Raw genomic sequence first — 19,384 nt, 5'->3', positions numbered from 1 at the left:
ACACACACACACACACACACACACACACACACACACACACACACACACACACACACAGTTTGAGGCAAGGTCAGCTGGCCTGCTCGGTTAAAGCAGCACTAACCCAGTAAAACACGCGGGCCCCGTGTGTCAGGTGTGTCTGACAGCAGCTGTGATGAGAAAGTCTAACTCGCCTGATCATCAGCTAATCCTCCATCACGACAAACAGCAGCGCCTCCGCTTTCAGTCATACTCACAGTTATTGCGAGCGCGTCTGTCAGTCGCTGATGGTGGGGTGCTGTGTGTCGGAGTCCTCCAGCATGACCCACACACACACACACACACACACACTGCTGATCCGCTCAACTAATTCACCGGGATTTTCACACTTTGATGTTGTGTTTTTTTTATCAAACCCGACACTGTCAGCAGAGTGTGAAGCAAGAGGAAATGACAGCGAATGTGACGGCCTCCGGCCGGATGTAACACTTCAAAATAAAAGTCTCAACGGTATTCACATAGATATGATGTTCATAATACTTTTTTTCTCCTGTATGTACTAATACTAAAACGTCTAGGTAAATCTCTCCACAAAAACGCATATGCAACTATATTTGTAAACAAATTATAATCATTCAATTATTAATAATTCAGATTACAGAGAAATGTTACATTGCCTTTATAACAGACGGAGATTTTTTTTAAAAGACGAAAGATGAGACAACTATGTGAAAAAAAATATTTTGGGTCACATATGGAAGCTATGTATATTAATACAAATTATTTATAATATTAGATAGTCAACTAAATGCGAAAACAAATCGATTACATGAGATGTCAGATAGAAATATAATTTCATGTGAACAACTATTGTTTATTCATTTAAATAATGTTGACATCAATTACATTACTGATTACGACTGTATTTTTTAAATATCTTTTCAAAATTATTATTATTATTGTTGTTGTTTGTTTTAGTAATAATAATAATAATTGTTATTTTATTTATTTATATATATTTTTAAATTGTCCTAAAATGTGTTGATATTTCCAGTATAATAATTTAATCATAATGATTAAATTAATATTAACTATTAATATTAATATAAATATGAATTGTTATTAACTATTAACAGTATAACTTTTAACGTCTTGCTTGCTTGATTTCCCTCGGCTTTTCCTGTCAACCACACCCGGAAGACAGCCTAGATGAATATTCACCAATCCGAGGACGGCTTCATTCCCAACAGCCAATCAAAACCTTTGGCATGAATGTCACGTGTGGGCGGGGAGTCGGTGTGCTCGTCAGATTAAGCGGTGTTCAGTGCGTTATAAAGACAGCTCGAGCATCAGCGCTCCGGCGGTGTGAGTGTGTGAAGCGCTGCTGTATCGCTGGCTCGTAGAGCAGAAGTACAGTACAGTGTTGTGTGGCGTGATGGCGTGTCTGTAGAGTGCTGGGCTGTGATTGGTCAGCGCGCTGTGCGCTCATGGCGCGGTTGCTATGGGCGGCGGGCAGATCTGCGGCTGCGCTGCTCTTCAGAGTAAATAAAGCCGCAGCACGAGCTCGAACTCTTCATCTACCTGCTCGACAGCACGCGCTTCTGTACAGGTGAGTGCAGCAAACATTCATACTGTGCACTTCACGAGCTGCGGGGTTTACAGGCCTTATTAAATAATGCTTCCTTTTAATTTAGCACAATGCTAAGCTCATTTTTTGTTGTTGTAATAATTATTGCACAATATTTATTTATCATTTAAGTTCTGTACTTAATATTATTTATACAAATATCTGCATGTTTAAGTGACGTGACATGTGACATGTGGCCAGGTATGGTGCCCCATACTCAGAACGCTGCATTTACCCATCCAAAGTGCACTCACACGCACACACTCGGAGCAGTGGGCAGCCATTTATGCTGCGGCGCCCGGAGAGCAGTTGGGGGTTCGGTGCCTTGCTCAAGGGCACCTCAGTCGTGAGCTGTGTCTCATTCAGAAAAGCAAGTAGGACACTCCGAATGCGACCTTCTTTCACAGGAGTTCGGAGGATGCATGAGGTGTATCCTTCGCTGCTACAGATAACCCACAATGCTTTGCGTCGCCGTGAACAACCGTTGTTCATTTGAAAAATGCCGGCGCCGGCAGCTGTAACGTACACACAAGCGCAGATGTGGTGTTTACAACTTCCCTTAATTCGCCTCGGTCAAAACGGATAAACTTTGTTTTTAATAACCTCCTCCTTTTTTCTCTAATAGATGCCTGCTGTAGGTATGGTGCAGCTCCTCAAACATTGAACAAAATAAAACACCGGAGGGTGCAGTCTTCTAAATGAGACACAGCTGTGGTATTGCAGGCGGAATTCACAATCCCTGCCGGTACAAGACTCGAACCCACAACCTTTGGGTTATGAGTCCGACTCTCTAACCATTAGGCCACGACTTCCCCAATTTATTTAGTTATTATTAAGCTAATGCTTTTTGGCTATTATTTAAGTAAAACTTTTTTTAAGTGTAATTGTGATTAAATTTATTTAATAGGGTTTATATATATATATATATATATATATATATCTTTCGATATTAAACAATTAAAATGTTGACATCAGTTTACCATAATGAATTATTATTTATATACATGTTTTTAGATTGTGTGTGAGAATATGTGAGTGTGTGTGTATACAGTGAAAGAGTGAAAAATTTAAGGGGGTCTGAATACTTTCCGTACCCACTGTATGTGAGTGTGTGAGAATATGTGAGTGTGTGTGTATATGTGAGTGTGTGAGTGAGAATGTGAGTTAGTGTGTGAGTGAGAATGTGTGTGTGTGTGTACAGGTTTATATATTCTGGTGGGGACTTAAACCTGAATACACACAGACTCATGGGGACTCGTGTCACGGTGGGGACCTAAATTGTGGTCCCCAGGGGTACAAAAGCTTATAAATCATACAGAATGAGTTTTTTTGAGAAAGTAAAACTGCAGAAAGTTTCCTGTGAGGGGTAGGTTTAGGGGTAGTGTTGGTGTAGGGCAATAGCACATACAGTTTGTACAGTATAAAAACCATTATGCCTATGGAATGTCCCCACAAGGATAGCTGACCAGACGTGTGTGTGTGTGTGTGTGTGTGTGTGTGTGCACAGTCAGGTCAGACGGCTCAGTTCACCTGTAAGGATGCCGGAGATTAACACGGATCATCTGGATGAGAAGCAGGTGCAGTTGCTTGCAGAGATGTGCATCCTCATCGACGACAATGACCGAAAGATTGGAGCTGACAGCAAGAAAAACTGCCATCTCAACTCAAATATTGAGAAAGGTAACGTATGCGCATGATGCTTTACTGTTGATTTATAAAGTATGTGCACTGGCCCTAAAAAGTTAACAAACTTTTCTACTCTTTTATTTATTTAATATATAAAGGCTAAAAATAAATGATTTCCTGGCTTCCTCACCGACAGGATTATTGCATCGAGCATTCAGTGTTTTCCTGTTTAACAGCGAGGAGAAGCTGCTCCTTCAGCAGAGATCCAATGCCAAAATCACTTTTCCAGGTGTGTGTGTGTGTGTGTGTGTGTGTGTGTTGTGTGTCTGTGTGTGTGTGTGTGTGGGTGTGTGTGTGTGTGTGTGTGTGTGTGTGTGTGTGTGTGTGTGTGTGTGTTATTTTAATATTATTTATATACTTTTATACTATTAATTCCTATTTTGCATTATCTATTAGAATTAGCTGTTATATTTTCCGTTATAATTCTGGATTAAGTCTTTAGTATGTGCTTTTGTCAGTATTTCTATCTAAATTAATTTATTTCTATTTTAGTTTTAGTCCGTTTAATGTTATAGTTGTCAAGGCAACTTTTCCCAAATTGTTCAGCTTTATTTCAATTACCAAAACAATTTGTATAGTTTTTGTTTAGCGTTAACAACACTGGGTGTTCATAAAGTTTTACTCTTGCATTTTGCTAATTTCCTAAATTCAATACTAAATTTGTGTGGGGTTTTTTTCCCTCATAAATGTGTAATTACATAGCAAATAGTAACACAACTGGTGAGGAAGACGCCAGATTTACTAGCAGCTTGCACCAGCGCAACCCCTCTTTTGGCATTAAAAAAAACTCACTGTAAAACGTAGTGATGAAAAAACATGGATCCAGTTATTTTTGTGTGCATTTGTAGGAGTTTCCACTCCCATCTGTACTTTTCTGGGACTGCGGTCTCATTCTGAATTGCACTGATTAGTAAATCTGGCCCCAAGTACTCACTCTCCATCAATCCGTTGGTTTGCACTTAGACATGACACAAAACGGCATAATAAGCCTTTGTTTATTGCTATTATAAAAGGTTGACTATATGATAAAAACACCAATGTTCAATACATTTCTAAATGTATAAATAATAATGATCACAAAAACCAATTTGTCCGAAAGTAATATGCTTTATAGGTATCTGGTCTTTATAAATATAGAGTACGGAGAGGTGAGCATAATTAAAAAATGACTCATCCAATCAGATTTTAGAACCCTTTTAATATGTTATCATAAGCTGAAATAAAGCTTGGGTTGTTTGATATGCTTTTCCAGGCTGTTTTACCAACGCTTGCTGCAGTCACCCTCTCCACACTGCCAGTGAACTGGAGGAGCAGGATGCCATCGGGGTCCGCCGCGCCGCACAGAGACGCCTGCAAGCCGAGCTGGGCATTCCCACCGATCAGGTACTGAGACAACACGGCTTACAGTCTTGATTCGCCCTTCCACAAATTAAGGCCCAAAAAGGTCTTGAAAGGGGTCATATGATGCAATTTTCAAGTTTTCCTTTCTCTTTGGAGTGTTACAAGCTGTTCGTGAATAGATAAGATCCCTGAAGTTGCAAAGACTAAAGTCTCAAATCCAAAGAGATATTCTTTATAAAAGTTAAGACTCGTCCACGCCCCCCTAAAACGGCTCGTTCTAACACGCCCCCACATGTCTACGTCACTATGTGGGAAGATTTGCATAATGCCGCCCAAATGTTCACGCAAAGAAAGAAGGCGTAACTTTGATTCTCGCTGTAGTATTGCTGCCGCCGCTGCCATGTCGTGAAGGCGCTGTGCTTCGTTGTGAAAGCGAAAATACTTTGTTTGGTCTTCCAAAAGAGGACACGACTAGAAATCAGTGGTTAAGTTGTATTTACAACACTGTTCCAGAACAGTTCAACCCAAATATTCAGATGTGTGCAGCGCATTTTATGGAGGACTGTTTCCTGATCCTGGTAGAGTAGACTACAATGCCGGCTGTTCTGCCTGTAAGTACCTTTTTTATAAAATCAGTAATTATGTCCCCACTGGATGCAACAAATGCCTCGTTTATAATGGGTTTTAATGTTTTTGTCTCGTCGCTCTGGCCGGACGGCATCACAGTATGGTGAGGGGCGTAACATTTCTGTCACACGCTTGAGGTATTCGGCCAATCACAACGCACTGGATAGCTGGCCAATCACAGCACACCTCGCTTTTCAGACCGATGAGCTTTGTAAAAATCAATGCGTTTCAGAAAGGCGAGGAGAAACAATAATGTACAGTATGTGGAAAATAATGTGTTTTTTGAACCTTAAACCACATAAACACATTTCATTACACCAAATACACAAAATAATGTTCTTTTTTAGCAACGTCATATGACCCCTTTAAATCGTAGCAGAGAGTTCCATCATAAACTCACTTCATATTGATCAACTGATCAGAAAACAAGACATCTTATGTCAGTCTGCTTCTTAAGTAAATGTGTCTTGATTTTAAGAATCTTTAGACATTTGCAAGACAAAAATACTCAGCAAGAACATCAGTTTATTTTGCAGTGTGATAAGGCGTACAGTCAAAGTTATAAAGAATGATTCATTTTTTTGAAACCTAAATTAAAAAGCAATGAAGATCTGTCGGAAGTTGTATTTTTCGAACTTTGAAGTGTTGCTAGTACAACTCCTTGTCTGCTCCCTAGACGTTTATACGTATTGCATTCCCTTCAATTTATTCCTCAGCTTGGTCTTAAAAAGGTTTTAGAAAGTCTTAATTGTACCTTCATGAAACCCTGTATTCAGCATTATTTACAGCTAAAGCCTAAGCTGCTTGTTATCCCAGGTGCCTCCAGAAGAGATGACCTACCTGACCCGCATCCACTACAAAGCCCAGTCAGACGGCGTCTGGGGCGAGCACGAGATCGACTACATCCTCTTCATGCAGAAAGACGTGGATCTGAATCCAGACCCCAACGAGATCCAGAGCCACTGCTACGTGTCCAAAGAGGAGCTGAAGGAGATCCTGGAGAAAGCCAAGAGGAAAGAGCTGGAGATCACACCCTGGTTCAGCCTGATCGCAGAAACCTTCCTCTTGAAGTGGTGGGACAACCTCCATAACCTCAAACAGTTCATCGACCACGACGGGATCCACCGCATGTAGGCCACGTCTGGAGAGGACTTTAACGGTTTATAAAAAGACTGGACAGCTTGGCCATGAAGGGCTTGTCTTATTGTTTGTAAATGTTTGGACAGGCAGGGAGTTTTATTTTAGCATTAAAGTTCTGATTGGTAGATTAGAACTTGAATCCACTTTTCAAACTGCTACATGAATAAATGAGCATTTTATTGCTAACAAACACTGTCCATTTGTGTGAAGTGCCTAGTTTCATATGAGAGACTGTGCTTTTGAAGGAATATTTTGTGTAGATAAAACTATCAGGACTCATTGTGAGGTTTACAGTTATGTAAAGTAATTATTAGAGAAGTCAAATAAAATGTGCGCTCTTCATAGTCTCATTTATTTCAACCCGTTCATTTCACAATTTTTAGAAAATGAATATGTAAAATTATGATGGATCCATCCATTCATCACTTATATGTTCCTGTCAATAATAACTTTTTTTTAATTATAAAATACGGTGTGTTTGGGCATTTTTAAAAGCCGATCAAAACATTTGATTAAAAATGCAGCAAAATCAACAATATTGTGACTTTTATTACAATTTAAAAGAACTGTTTTCTATTTGAATATATTGTAAAATGTAATTTATTGCTGTGATCAAAGCTGAATTTTCAAGTGCAGTCTTCAGTGTCACATGATCTTCAGAAATCATTCTAATATGCTGATTTGCTGCTCGAGAAACATTTCTGATTATTATCAATGTTTGAAAAGAGTAGTGCTTCACATTTTTTTGGAAACGGTGATAAATAGAAAGCTCAAAGGAACAATTGGAACTGGAACACTGGAAAAATTATTGCTAACCTCAAACGTTTCATAGTGTAATCATAAATGCATTTTATTTTATAATATACATTTTATAATGGTATTTAATAAAAAAATAAGATGATATTTTTAACAGATTTTCTGAAGGAGATGGTTCCTGTGCAAAATGCACTGATATCATCCTAGGGTGTTCTGGGTAGTTGCCGAGGCGTTGCTATGTGAATGTGTTGTGACTGGTGGCAAAATATGTCTCCGTGATACTCTGGTCTGCAGATATGACTTTTTGCCCATTTTAACAGTAGGCTACACGACAAGTTACGTCCCAAAGTGTAATATCAGTGGTCAAATCAAACATATCTATATATCCAAGTTTAGTAATCAATATATCCAAGTAAGTAATATATCCAGTAGTAACACTGATTCTGGTCCTAGCAAACAGCATCCATAATCCATATTTTTTAAATCATTTTAAAGTTCATACTTGATTAGAATGATTTTGATTGTAGAATGGTTGGAATTAAGGAGAGAGAGAGAGAGAGAGAGAGCGAGAGAGAGAGAGAGGTTCAGGTATACCCGACATTATGGGGACAAAATGTCCCAAAGATTGCAATATCCAAAAATACTGGTCTGATGCTTTTTTGAATCTAAAAATGCCAGTAGTTATTTGTGAGGGGTAGGGAATAGAAGATACGGTTTGTACTATATAAAAATCATAAAGTCTGTGTCTGTGTGTGTGTGTGTGTGTTTGTGTGCACGCGGAAGCGCAGCGGAGAGATCAAAACAAAACAATGGTCAAGAATTAGAAGTACAAAACGAGGATTTGTAAAGGAGAATGTCAGAGGATTTCGATATAAGCCAAGAGGAGAATGGTTTTCCTTTGTAAGGAAAAAGTAAGGAAACTTTGCTTCCTTTGCTCCTGTAAACAAACATCGGTTTTCACGAGACTCACCGTCTCAAGCCGACCTCATACGTCATTCGCCCGGAGCAGCTTCCGTCTACAACTGTTGGCACAAGCTACATTAAGTGTGTATGTGCTGTACATGTGGAAGACAATAAAGCAGACTTGACTTGACTTGACTTGACTTGACTTGACTGGATTCGTCTGAAAGAAGAAAAGTCATATACACCTAGGATGCCTCGGGGGTGAGTAAAACGCAGCCTAATTTTCATTTTTGAGTGAACTAACCCTTTAAGACTGGTTTTGACTTGATTTCTCCAGGTTCTTACCATTAAGGTGTTTCATTGCCCACCGTTCAGACAATGTTGTATAAGTAAACAAACCGGTAACATTACGCCACTTACTGTAGGTGTTTGATTTCAACAAACAAGATTACTTGAAATCAAAGTTGTGCTACTTAAAATGAGGGAATGAATTAGTACTACAATATGGTCATAATTTAGCTAAAATGAGGGAATAGATTAATCAAATGTGGCCACATTTCAATCATCTCACAAAGAATGTGACGACTTTATAATCGTTGCTTTTCGAATGCTGTTCTCATATCAGAGGCTTCAAAAGGCTTTCAAAGGGCCTTGATGGCGTACGAGACCGAGAAATGTGACTTCCAGCTTACACAGCCTTCGAAATGAGATGCTGCTTTCATGAGTGAGTCAGTGAATCATTCATCTAACTGATTCATTCAGCAACAAAACACTACTACTACTGGTCAGAGGAGAACTGGCCCCCCGACTGAGCCTGGTTTCTCCCAAGGTTTTTTCTCCATTCTGTCACCGATGAAGTTTTGGTTCCTTGCCGCTGTCGCCTCTGGCTTGCTTAGTTGGGGACACTTCATTTCCAGCGTTATCGTTGACTTGATTGCAAAGATATTATTTAAACTGAGCTGGATGATGACATCACTGAATTGAATGATGAACTGTCTTTAACTGAAAAATGAGTGTTTACGATTGTCATTTTGCATTATTGACACACTATTTTCCTAATTAATGCTGTTCAGTTGCTTTGACACAATCTGTATTGTTAAAAGCGCTATATAAATAAAGGTGACTTGACTTGACTTGACTTACTAGCAGTGAGTGTTTCATGGCAATGCAAAACAGACTTTGTTTGGAAATATTTGTGTTGGTGGAGCAAAAACAGATAAATTAACTGGCAAAATGTTAGTTGAACAATATTTTTGTCACGATCTCAGGCAGATGAAGATGATAACAAAAAGTCTATTTTATTTAATTAAGTCCCAACAACAAAGAAGATATGGGTAATCCAACACACGAGACAGAGTGCAATGCACAAACAAAACCAGATAACTGAAAGGTGAACAAAGAGGAACTTAAATACGTAAGGGATCATGTACATCCAGCTGGTTGTTATCGCAGAATAAATGCCTCACCCCGAAGGGGGTTGTTCAGCGATATAACCAGCTGAATGTACATTATCCCGCTTATTACACGACTACTTACCACATAAGTAAATAATTAGACACAAAATATTGATTTGAGTTGAAATATTTGAACGCAAAGCTTCCGTGAAAACAGCAGTTGCGAGCAAGCGGCAAATTCAAACTAGACGAACATTTAAGGGATACGGTGCAGTCACACCTCTTATTACACAACATTTCATCACATAAATAATTATGGCGATAAAAGATTTAAGACGAAAATGTTAGTTTGTTAGTTATCTTATAATCCATTAAAGCGTACAGAACAATCTTAGCAAAATGACAGCAGCTGCATTTGTATGAAACGAGAGAGCGAGTCCGCGTTACCAGGATGACATAATTCAATAATCGTATACAGTTTTGAATCAAGTTTTAATATTGTATTAACTAAACAAACGCACAGATTCCACCAAGAAAAAACTATTACTGGCAAGAGTATAGCGCCGACTTCAGTTACCCGGATGAGCCTGTGTTATTAGCTTTTACCGGTTGGTATCGAGGGATAACATACATTGGAATGTCGCGACTGACCAATCAGAATCAAGGATTCCACAGCGCCTTGAAATAAACAGTGATAACGAACTAAAGGGAGTGTCCAACACAAGAGTGGCGGGAAAACTCAACAAAGGAAGACAGGAAACTTGTAAAACTAAAAGTCCATGATAATGAAACTAACTAAACAGAATGTTACAATTTTATTACATTATCAGAATCAGAATCAGAATCAGAATTAGCTTTATTGCCAGGTATGTTTACACATACGAGGAATTTGTTTTCGTGACAGAAGCTTCCACAGTGTAACAGAATGACAGTGACAGAACAAAAAACACAGATTAAAAAAATAAAAATAAAAATAGAACAAGTAAAAATAATTTTTTCAGAATAATTCCTCTTTGCCACTCTGATCTCCTTTTCCAGTGTGTATTTAGCCTGTTTGTACAAGACATTGTCCCCCTTCCTATGAGCATCTTCTTTGGCCTGATGTAGCTGTCTGAGTTTTGCAGTGAACCATGGTTTGTCGTTGCTATAGGTTAAATGAGTCCTGGTAGGAATGCACATGTCTTCACAGAAACTGATATAAGATGTTACGGTCTCTGTGAGCTCGTCCAGATTGGTGGCAGCAGCTTCAAAAACACTCCAATCAGTAAGGTCAAAACAAGCTTTTAAATCCTGCTCTGCTTCATTAGTCCATCTTTTTACAGTCCTTAATACAGGTTTAGCTGATTTCAGTTTCTGCCTGTAGGTCGGTATAAGATGAACTAAGCAGTGATCAGAGAGCCCCAAAGCTGCTCGTGGAACAGAGTGATATGCATTCTTTATTGTGGTGTAACAGTGATCCAATATATTACTGTCTCTGGTGGGACATGTGATGTGCTGTCTGTATTTTGGCAGTTCACGGGAGAGATTGGCTTTATTAAAGTCCCCGAGAATGATTAAAACAGAGTCCGGGTGTTGTTGTTCTGTGTCTGTGATCAGATCAGCGAGTTTCTGTAAAGCGGAGCTCACGTGTGCTTGCGGAGGAATGTAGACACTGACGAGAATGAATGAGCAAAACTCCCGCGGCGAATAGAACGGCTTACAGTTTATGAAGAGCACTTCTAGATCTGAACAGCACATCTTCTTTAACACAGTTACATCTGTACACCACCTCTCATTGATGTAAAAGCATGTACCGCCACCGCGTGATTTCCCCGTTGATTCTGCGTCGCGGTCCGCTCTGAACAGCTGAAAGCCCGGCGGACTCAACGCGCTGTCCGGAATGGCGTCTTTCAGCCAGGTTTCCGTGAAACACAGAGCAGCAGGGTTTGAAAAATCCTTATTTGTCCCGGAGAGCAGAAGGAGCTCGTCCGTTTTGTTGGGTAGAGAGCGGAGGTTCGCCAGATGGATGCTAGGCAACGCTGTTCTGAATCCGCGCTGCCTGAGCTTCACGAGCGTGCCGGCTTGCTTCCACCGTCTGCGCGTCCTGAAGCGCTTGATCAGCGCCACAGTTCCCCCGACTACAATGTCCAGCAAAACATCAGAATAATCGAAAACCGGTGAAATATCAGGTGGTGTGTACTTCCGAATGTCCAGCAATTCGTCTCTGGTGAAACTGATTGTAGGGATATAACTAAAGACAGGACAAACTAACAAAAACATAAAAACAACTGCGGAGCACGCCACGGAGGCAGCCATCAGCGTCAGCGCCATCGCGAGAAAGTTATTTTGTATGTGGAAAGAAATATCTCACTCTCAAATGAACGTTGGTAACACTGTGCTTGTAAGAGGATGGGTTTGAGGTAGGGTTACGGTGAACCTCATGAAGTTTTTTTTTTTTTTTAGAATGACCGTTATCATACCAAATAGGAGTAAAGGCCTCTTCTTGGTCTGAACTCCTGATGCAGCGTTGTTTTGGGGAATGTGAAGTAGTAATGTATTCTGTTTTATTTGGCTCTCAAGTCAGTGAAAATGTGGGCAACTTCCTCAGAAGTTCACAGACGGAAAACAGGCAACAGAGAAAACTGCCACAGAAAGAGAGCAGAGCCAGCCAGACCGTCATGATGACAGAGAGAAATGGCTCTGGCTGTATAATTCCCTCCCACAAGCCATCCTGACTGACATATAGCCTATCTGTCCTAACTGCTAGTGACAGGGTGTGAAGGCCTGACTACATCCACACCTTCTATCATTAGTTAAGTGCACTCCATAATTCATGTCAGTAAAAGCAGCTAGCAACAGAAAGCTATAGAAACTCTTGATTTCTCATAACTTGACTTGCACCTTTTGTACTAAAGAGATATAAATGTTACAAACTGACACTAAAACCATTTGGCTTGTTGATGAGAATTGTACTCTTACCTTCTGAGCCATCACACTTGCTTTTCACTCTGCGTATTTCTTTTTTAATTCAGCTAAGATGTCACGCCATTCTCCAGTTGATCAGACATCTAGGATTATGAATTCGCATGTCAGCATTCACCAAACTTGAGCTTTGGAACACGGTATAATTTGCATAAGCTTGTGTTTTCAGTCTCCTGCATTCACATGTGTATGAATGTAAGTCAGTGGAATTAAAAGTGTAGTGCGACCATCACTTGAGAATGGACTATTTTGACTTACAGGCCAGTACGTAACCACCTAATAACCAACCATAACAGTTTAACAATCACATTTCAAGGCCTTAGTGCTGTGGCAGTGAGTCCTCAATAGGCAAACACCATTTACATTTCCTTCAAACGAGGTTAATATCATTTCTTTTTAAGGATCTCTCCATCTGTACATCATGTTCGGTGCATTACTGATTTCTGCTGATCACAGGATCTCTTTTAGAGGAGAAAAGGAAAGAGAGAGATTGAGAGGCAAAAGTAGAGACCTAGGACAAAGTTGTAGAAATATCCGTGAGATGCAGAGTAAAACAGCAAAAAGTAGCAGAAAAGTACTGCTTAGTTGTTATCAGCCTACCCCAGACAGCTGAGAAGCTGGAATATGTACCTTCACCCACACATCCCACACAGCAACTTTTCATTAAATTAAAATGTATTGGTAGTTATGATATTGGTTAGTTCACCCAGAAATGAACATTTTGTTATTACTCACCCCCATGTTGTTTAAAACACATACGAGCTTCAGCACACATAAGACATAATTCTAAAAAGACATGATAAATTTATATGATAAACAGATTTAATTTGAACTATTAATCATATGGATCATTGCACATAGGGCACATCAAATATGATAAACGGAAGCTCGGATGTGCTTGCTTGGTGCACAATAAATAAATCTGTTTATCACATAAGGCGCTTGTGTCTTGATTCATATGGTTTTATTGCATCAGGTTCAATTTTTTTATCTGCCGTCAATCAATATTAAAAACTCACAATTGGGACAGTTCTGTCCCGAGTAATAGTGCTCTGTACTCAGCTGATAATAGTGCTATTGCATAGATCTCATCTTATCAACCATGATGATTCAGTATATCTAGCAGAATATCAGTCTGCGTCTTTCTTGCTGGTCGGCTGATATTATCAGGCTTGATGACACTGCCATCACAGTGAATACTGAGCAACGATTACTGAATTCACACAGGCTGTTCACAACTAGACAAATGCCCGATGGACAGAATTTGCAGTTAAGCAAGACACAAAGTAGACATGTTTTGATGCAGGCCATGAGTCACTATCTGAATGATTATAGTGCATCAGTGATAGATACTTGATTGATTTTATCATTCCAAGCAGCTGACCCTACCCTCAACTATAAGCCACATTCAATGAAATATGATCGACTTGAAGAGACAGTGGGTTTGTGCTCATTAGAGCATGATAGATTAATTACTTCATTTGCTTCCACATCCCAAGATGACTACTGCTAATCTGTTGCCATGGCAACCTGACGTTACCGTAAAAGATGCACACTGACTGCAAAAGTCACAGTCTTTCTGTGTGAGCTTTTGGGTGATGATACAGGCTAAAATTGTGAACCGGGGGCAAGCGGTTAATTTAATTTTAATTTTAACCCCCAGGTTAATATGCTGCCATGAAATTGTCAGTAAGATACGCTGCTAATCATAAGCTGCTCTCACATTTGAGTGAGCCCATGTACTGGCTTTTTATAGCTCTATACGTGATGTATCTGCAAAAGTGTAACTGCACTCTTTTCCTCAGAGATGTTTGATCTCTGAAAGAAGGGTCAGAGATGAAGGCCGCAAATGTCGGAGGCTTTTTCATAGTCGGCGAGAATCCTGAGGTGAACCATCTGTTCCTCGATTTTCATTCCACACAGCACCCGTGCAGTGAAAAGACTGGAGCTTTAAAGGAATAGTGCACCTAAACATGAAAATGATTTACTCACTATCATGTCTTTTCAGGAATCTTAACGCAGATCTTTCCCATTTAATGATACTAATTTACTAATAATATTCAGTCATTCATCAATGATGCCATATTTGATCTGAACACTAAAAACTACACAGAAATAAAGGTCTGGAACAATATGACATTGACTAAATAACATAAATAATATGTGAACATATGTATACAGTGGGTATAGCGAAGAATCACCCCTCTTTAAAATAATCACATTTTGTTACTCTGCAGCCTGAAATTAAGTTTTTGCTTTATCCAGCTGTATTTACTCAGTGCAACTTATAGCATCCAAATGAAAGCTAAAACACCAACATGTCAGAAAAAAAAAAAAATGGAATCACAGAGTTGGAAAACGGATCAGCCCCTTGTGTCAGTATTTTGTTGCAGCCTTTAGTCTGTTGGGATATGTCTATTTTAACTCTACACATTTGCGATATTTGGCCACTCTTCTTTGCAGAACTGCTTAAGTTCAGTTCAATTTGATGGAGAGAGTTTGTGGACTGCAGTCTTCAAGTTATTCCACAGATTTTCAGTGGGGTTTAAGTCTGGGCTCTGACGACGCCATATACGGACATTCAGCTTTTTCTCCTTCAGCCACTGTGTGCTCAGTTTTGCTGTGTGCTTTGGGTCATTGTCATGTTGGAAGGTAAACCTTCTTCCCATTGGCAGCTTTCTGGCAGAGGGCAGCAGATGTTCCTCAAGAATTTGACGGTATTTTGCCCCATCCATTTTTCCTTCTATCCTGACGAGTGCTCCAGTCCCTGCTGCAGAGAAACAGCCCATAACAGGACATCACCAGCTCCATGCTTTACTGCAGGAATGCTGTTATCTGGATGCTCAGCTGGATTGGATTTCTGCCAGACATATCGTTTGGTGTTGAGGCCAAATAATTTAATTTTAGTCTCATCTGCCTCAGAATCTTCAAGGTGTGTTTTGGCGAAGCTCAGTCTGACTGCATGTGGCCTTTCTTGAGGAGTGGCTTTTTTTCTTGCAACCTTTCACAAGCCACATTTGTGGAGAATCTGTGATATTGTGGTCACATGCACACAATGACCACTCTTTGTCATCAATTCCTGCAGCTGCTTCAGAGTTGCTGTAGGTCTCTTGGTCGCCTCTTAGTTTCCTCCTGGCTCGTTCATCCAGTTTGGAGCGACGTCCTGATCCAGGGAGGGTCTGTGTCGTACCAAATACCTTTCACCTCTTAATAATAGACTTCACTGTGCTTCTAGGCATTGATAAAACCTTTGGATTTTTTTTGTATCCATCTCCTGACTTGTGCCTGTCCACAACTTTATCCCAGAGATCTTTTGACAGTTCCTTGCCACCCATAGTTGATTGTTTGCTTCAGTTGCGCTACTAACGGAATTGAAATGCTCCAGGAAAGCTATTTTCATGCTGAGCTGATCAAAATGACCACAGTTGATCACAGTTGAAAGTCAAACGGCTTTGTGTGTCATTGAGAAGGTACACCTGATTGAGTCATTTTTAGGAGGGGAGTGATCCTTTTTCCAACTAGTGATTCTGTTTTTTATTTTGTATTTTTTTTCTAACATGTTGGTGCTATATCTTCCACTTTGATGTATTAAAATTGGATAAATACAGCTGGATAAAACACACACACACATTAGATAGATAGATAGATAGATAGATAGATAGATAGATAGATAGATAGATAGATAGATAGAATTTTAATGTAAGAATTTATAATTGCAAGTTATATTTCAAATATAAAAATGTTAGTCAAAAAATTAAAATTGATTTCTTGATATGTTCCTTTTTTTAAATGGCCCCACTGTGTATCAGAATATATCATGAAATGTGTAACACAAATGGTGTTTTTCTGAAATTCTATGCGGTAATACTAAGTAATACTAAGACTTTCCTAGCACTAACTTCGCTGAACATATGGTGAATCTCTCACACGGCTGCACACAGATTTGGTTCACACACACGTGCATGTATATTCACACTGAGGTCTGATGGGAAGGTATAAATAGCCCGTGGTTAACATCTTCATTTCACAGCTCTTAGGTATCTTCTGTAACTGCCTGGCAGCGCTGTGAGACAAACACAGCTACAGAAAATTGAATATTTTGGCACTCAGCCCTCAGAAAACACCCCTCTTATACCAAGACTTCAGACTTGATACATGGCGTGTATTCCAAAATAATAATTTATCCACGAGTCCTGACTGCGGGGTGTTTTTGCTGTGGTTCACATGCAGTGTAATTTGTTATAAGGTTAAAAAAATAAAAACAGTAGTCAACCAATGCGCAATTATTAAATTTCCATATATGAAATAAATACCATATATGCAACTTATTAGAAATTGGAACAATTTCATATAGCAGCATATCTAGCCCATACAAATGTATGTTTATGTATATGTAATACATTTTTTGGGGGGCATATATGTCATGTACATATAGGGCTGTCATTTTAGCGTGTTAAATTAATTAATTAGTAAAATAGAAAAATAACGTGATTAAAAAATGTAACGCCATTAATCAGTAGTTCGAACGAATCGAATGAATGAATGTACAGTATAAATGAATGAATGACTCAATGACTTACTCATAAAGACATTTACCGCCACCTACTGGCAGCTTTAACTTATTTAGAGTAGCATTTCATTCAAAAAATAAAAAATAAATAAATACTAAAGTGACAGTTGAGGTTCATTTAGTCAACCTCATGTCGTTTCAAACCTGTGTCACTTACTTTCTTTTATGGAAGAGAAAAGAAAATAATGAAGAATATTGATAACCAGGAGAAAAAGAAGAATGCTGGCAACCAAGCTGATTTGAATACTGAAACCTAAACGTTTATGCATAATAATTTTTATGTTGAATCAAATAAAATATTTCTTTCTAAAGCTACTTTTTCTAACATCTATTTTTCTCATTTGACACAATAATGGCTTTAAATTGATCTTTTGGGGGTATTTTCACAGCCAAATTTAATTTGCGGTTAATTCGATGAATTAATAGCCACATCATGCAATTAGAATTAGAATCAAAATTTGAATCGACTGGCAGCCCTAGTACATATATATCATCCTAAAAACCTGTCAGTAAATATTTTAATGATATGATTATATTTAAGAAAATAGAAAAGATAGACATGTATTTAAAAAAATATATAACAAAAACATATATAAACAGATTTTTTTGTATATATGTTGTATATATAAATAAAATATATATTGTTGAGATATATGGTTGCCACATAAAATACCCTATAAAAATCATTGTATAGATATTAACATATGTACACAAATTTTACTATGGAGATTTTATAAATATATATGTTTTTCATCTACTCAATGAATATATGTATGTGAAAATTATGTATCGCTTTTTAGATAACACATATGACAATATAACTCATGATATAGGTCTATTATTGTCATATTTTACATTAAATCAGCATGACCGTGAGCATAAAATATATATATAATATATATATATATACAGTATATATATATATATATATATATATATATATACACACACACACACACACACATATGCATATACCAGTGAATATTTCTTTATAGGCATGTTTTTTTTATGGAGCAACAAATCATTGACCGTTTTCTGGTGCTCAGATTTTTTTGAAAATTTGATTTTAGTTACCATGGAAACAAATTTAAGCTATCCATAATGAAGGACTGCTCTTGCTTGTGCACTGCTCCTCGTTGCAGAGGAGAGACCAGTCAGCTGTGTGACACTGATAAACATGATCTCCGAGCCCTCCAGAGACGAAGTGAGCTTCTTCACAACAGCCTTGATGCCCCCTTTGACAGAGTCTATATATATATATATATATATATATATATATACACACACACACACACACACATACGCATATACCAGTGAATATTTCTTTATAGGCATGTTTTTTTATGGAGCAACAAATCATTGACAGTTTTCTGGTGCTCAGGTTTTTTTGAAAATTTGATTTTAGTTACCATGGAAACAAATTAACCCATTAAAATGGATTTAAGCTATCCATAATGAAGGACTGCTCTTGCTTGTGCACTGCTCCTCATTGCAGAGGAGAGACCAGTCAGCTGTGTGACACTGATAAACATGATCTCCGAGCCCTCCAGAGACGAAGTGAGCTTCTTCACAACAGCCTCGATGCCCCCTTTGACAGAGTCTGCCCAGAGCAGCAGAAGAACCCTCAAACACGCTGTGAGAGTGAGAAGGAGAGAAAGAGGGTGTTGCATGGATCCGCAGCGGACCCCACAGTGTCATGTGGCTCATGACCTATGTATTGGTGCTTTTTTCAGCAGCCGGCTTTGTGGTTTGCCTGTTTTTTCTCTGTGTAGTGCTCGGGCCCAGCCTCCAGAACGCTTTTATCTTCTCCCTCTTCCTTTCAGACCACTTTTATCTCTGATGTTCACACACCAACATTTTCGACTTCTGCTTAAGTGACATGTAAGTGAGCAAACATAAAAGACACTTAGCATCTCATTGCATCTCAAAAAACAACACAGCCTTGTTACTCTTGAGAACAGTGGGTGTTTTTTTTTTTCTTTCAGGTCACAGCGGGGCAACATTATGCATCTTGATTGAGCACATTACTTAAAGTTGATGTGTAGCTACCTGAATGGTAATATTTACAGCACATTTAAAATCTAGGTTTTTTTTTTGTTATTGGCCAGTGGAAATGGAAATCCTTCCAAGCACTTTTTGTGATGGCAGTATGAAACCAGCAAATAAATGTCTCTTTATGTAACGGGGCTGACGAGACGTGAGACGTGTGGATCCATCTGCAAGCTTTTATTAAATAGATGTGGTAAACAGGCAGTGGCAAACAGGTATATGGCGGGCAAAACACAAGAATAGTCCTAGGGCTAGCGTAGGTCACCGATCGGCAGACAGAATCACAGGGGCGAGACGAGAGGGAAAAATCCAGGAAAACAGGCAAAGATCAGAAACCGCAAAAACAGGCAA

General features: G+C 38.9%; 2 protein-coding genes across 3 annotated transcripts in view; one reads left to right on the top strand and one right to left on the bottom strand.

Annotated features, from left to right (window-relative positions):
• LOC107600166 (WD repeat-containing protein 37-like) overlaps positions 1 to 454 on the bottom strand; it is a 29,161-nt gene extending 28,707 nt beyond the window's left edge. Inside the window, exon 1 of the mRNA XM_016291992.1 lies at positions 237 to 454. The gene's annotated coding sequence lies outside the window, so the exon portion shown is untranslated. The remainder of the gene's footprint in view (positions 1 to 236) is intronic.
• The window catches only part of LOC107600144 (isopentenyl-diphosphate Delta-isomerase 1-like), a 9,430-nt gene extending 2,690 nt beyond the window's left edge, over positions 1 to 6,740 (top strand). The window contains exons 1-5 of one of the 2 annotated variants that reach the window (XM_016291946.1): positions 1,281 to 1,588; positions 3,114 to 3,286; positions 3,429 to 3,521; positions 4,545 to 4,675; positions 6,077 to 6,740. In XM_016291946.1, the coding sequence (XP_016147432.1) occupies positions 1,467 to 1,588; positions 3,114 to 3,286; positions 3,429 to 3,521; positions 4,545 to 4,675; positions 6,077 to 6,394 (837 nt within the window). In that variant the 5' untranslated portion in view covers positions 1,281 to 1,466 and the 3' untranslated portion in view covers positions 6,395 to 6,740. Of the gene's footprint in view, positions 1 to 1,280; positions 1,589 to 3,113; positions 3,287 to 3,428; positions 3,522 to 4,544; positions 4,676 to 6,076 lie in introns of those variants that run through there. The other variant, XM_016291947.1, reaches the window with a different exon arrangement.
• Positions 6,741 to 19,384: the final 12,644 nt, after the last annotated feature.

The sequence above is a fragment of the Sinocyclocheilus grahami genome, unplaced genomic scaffold (genome assembly GCF_001515645.1).
Source record: "Sinocyclocheilus grahami isolate Dianchi unplaced genomic scaffold, SAMN03320097.WGS_v1.1 scaffold279.1, whole genome shotgun sequence".
NCBI lineage: Eukaryota > Metazoa > Chordata > Actinopteri > Cypriniformes > Cyprinidae > Sinocyclocheilus > Sinocyclocheilus grahami.
This window is presented reverse-complemented; position numbering and strand designations above follow the sequence as displayed.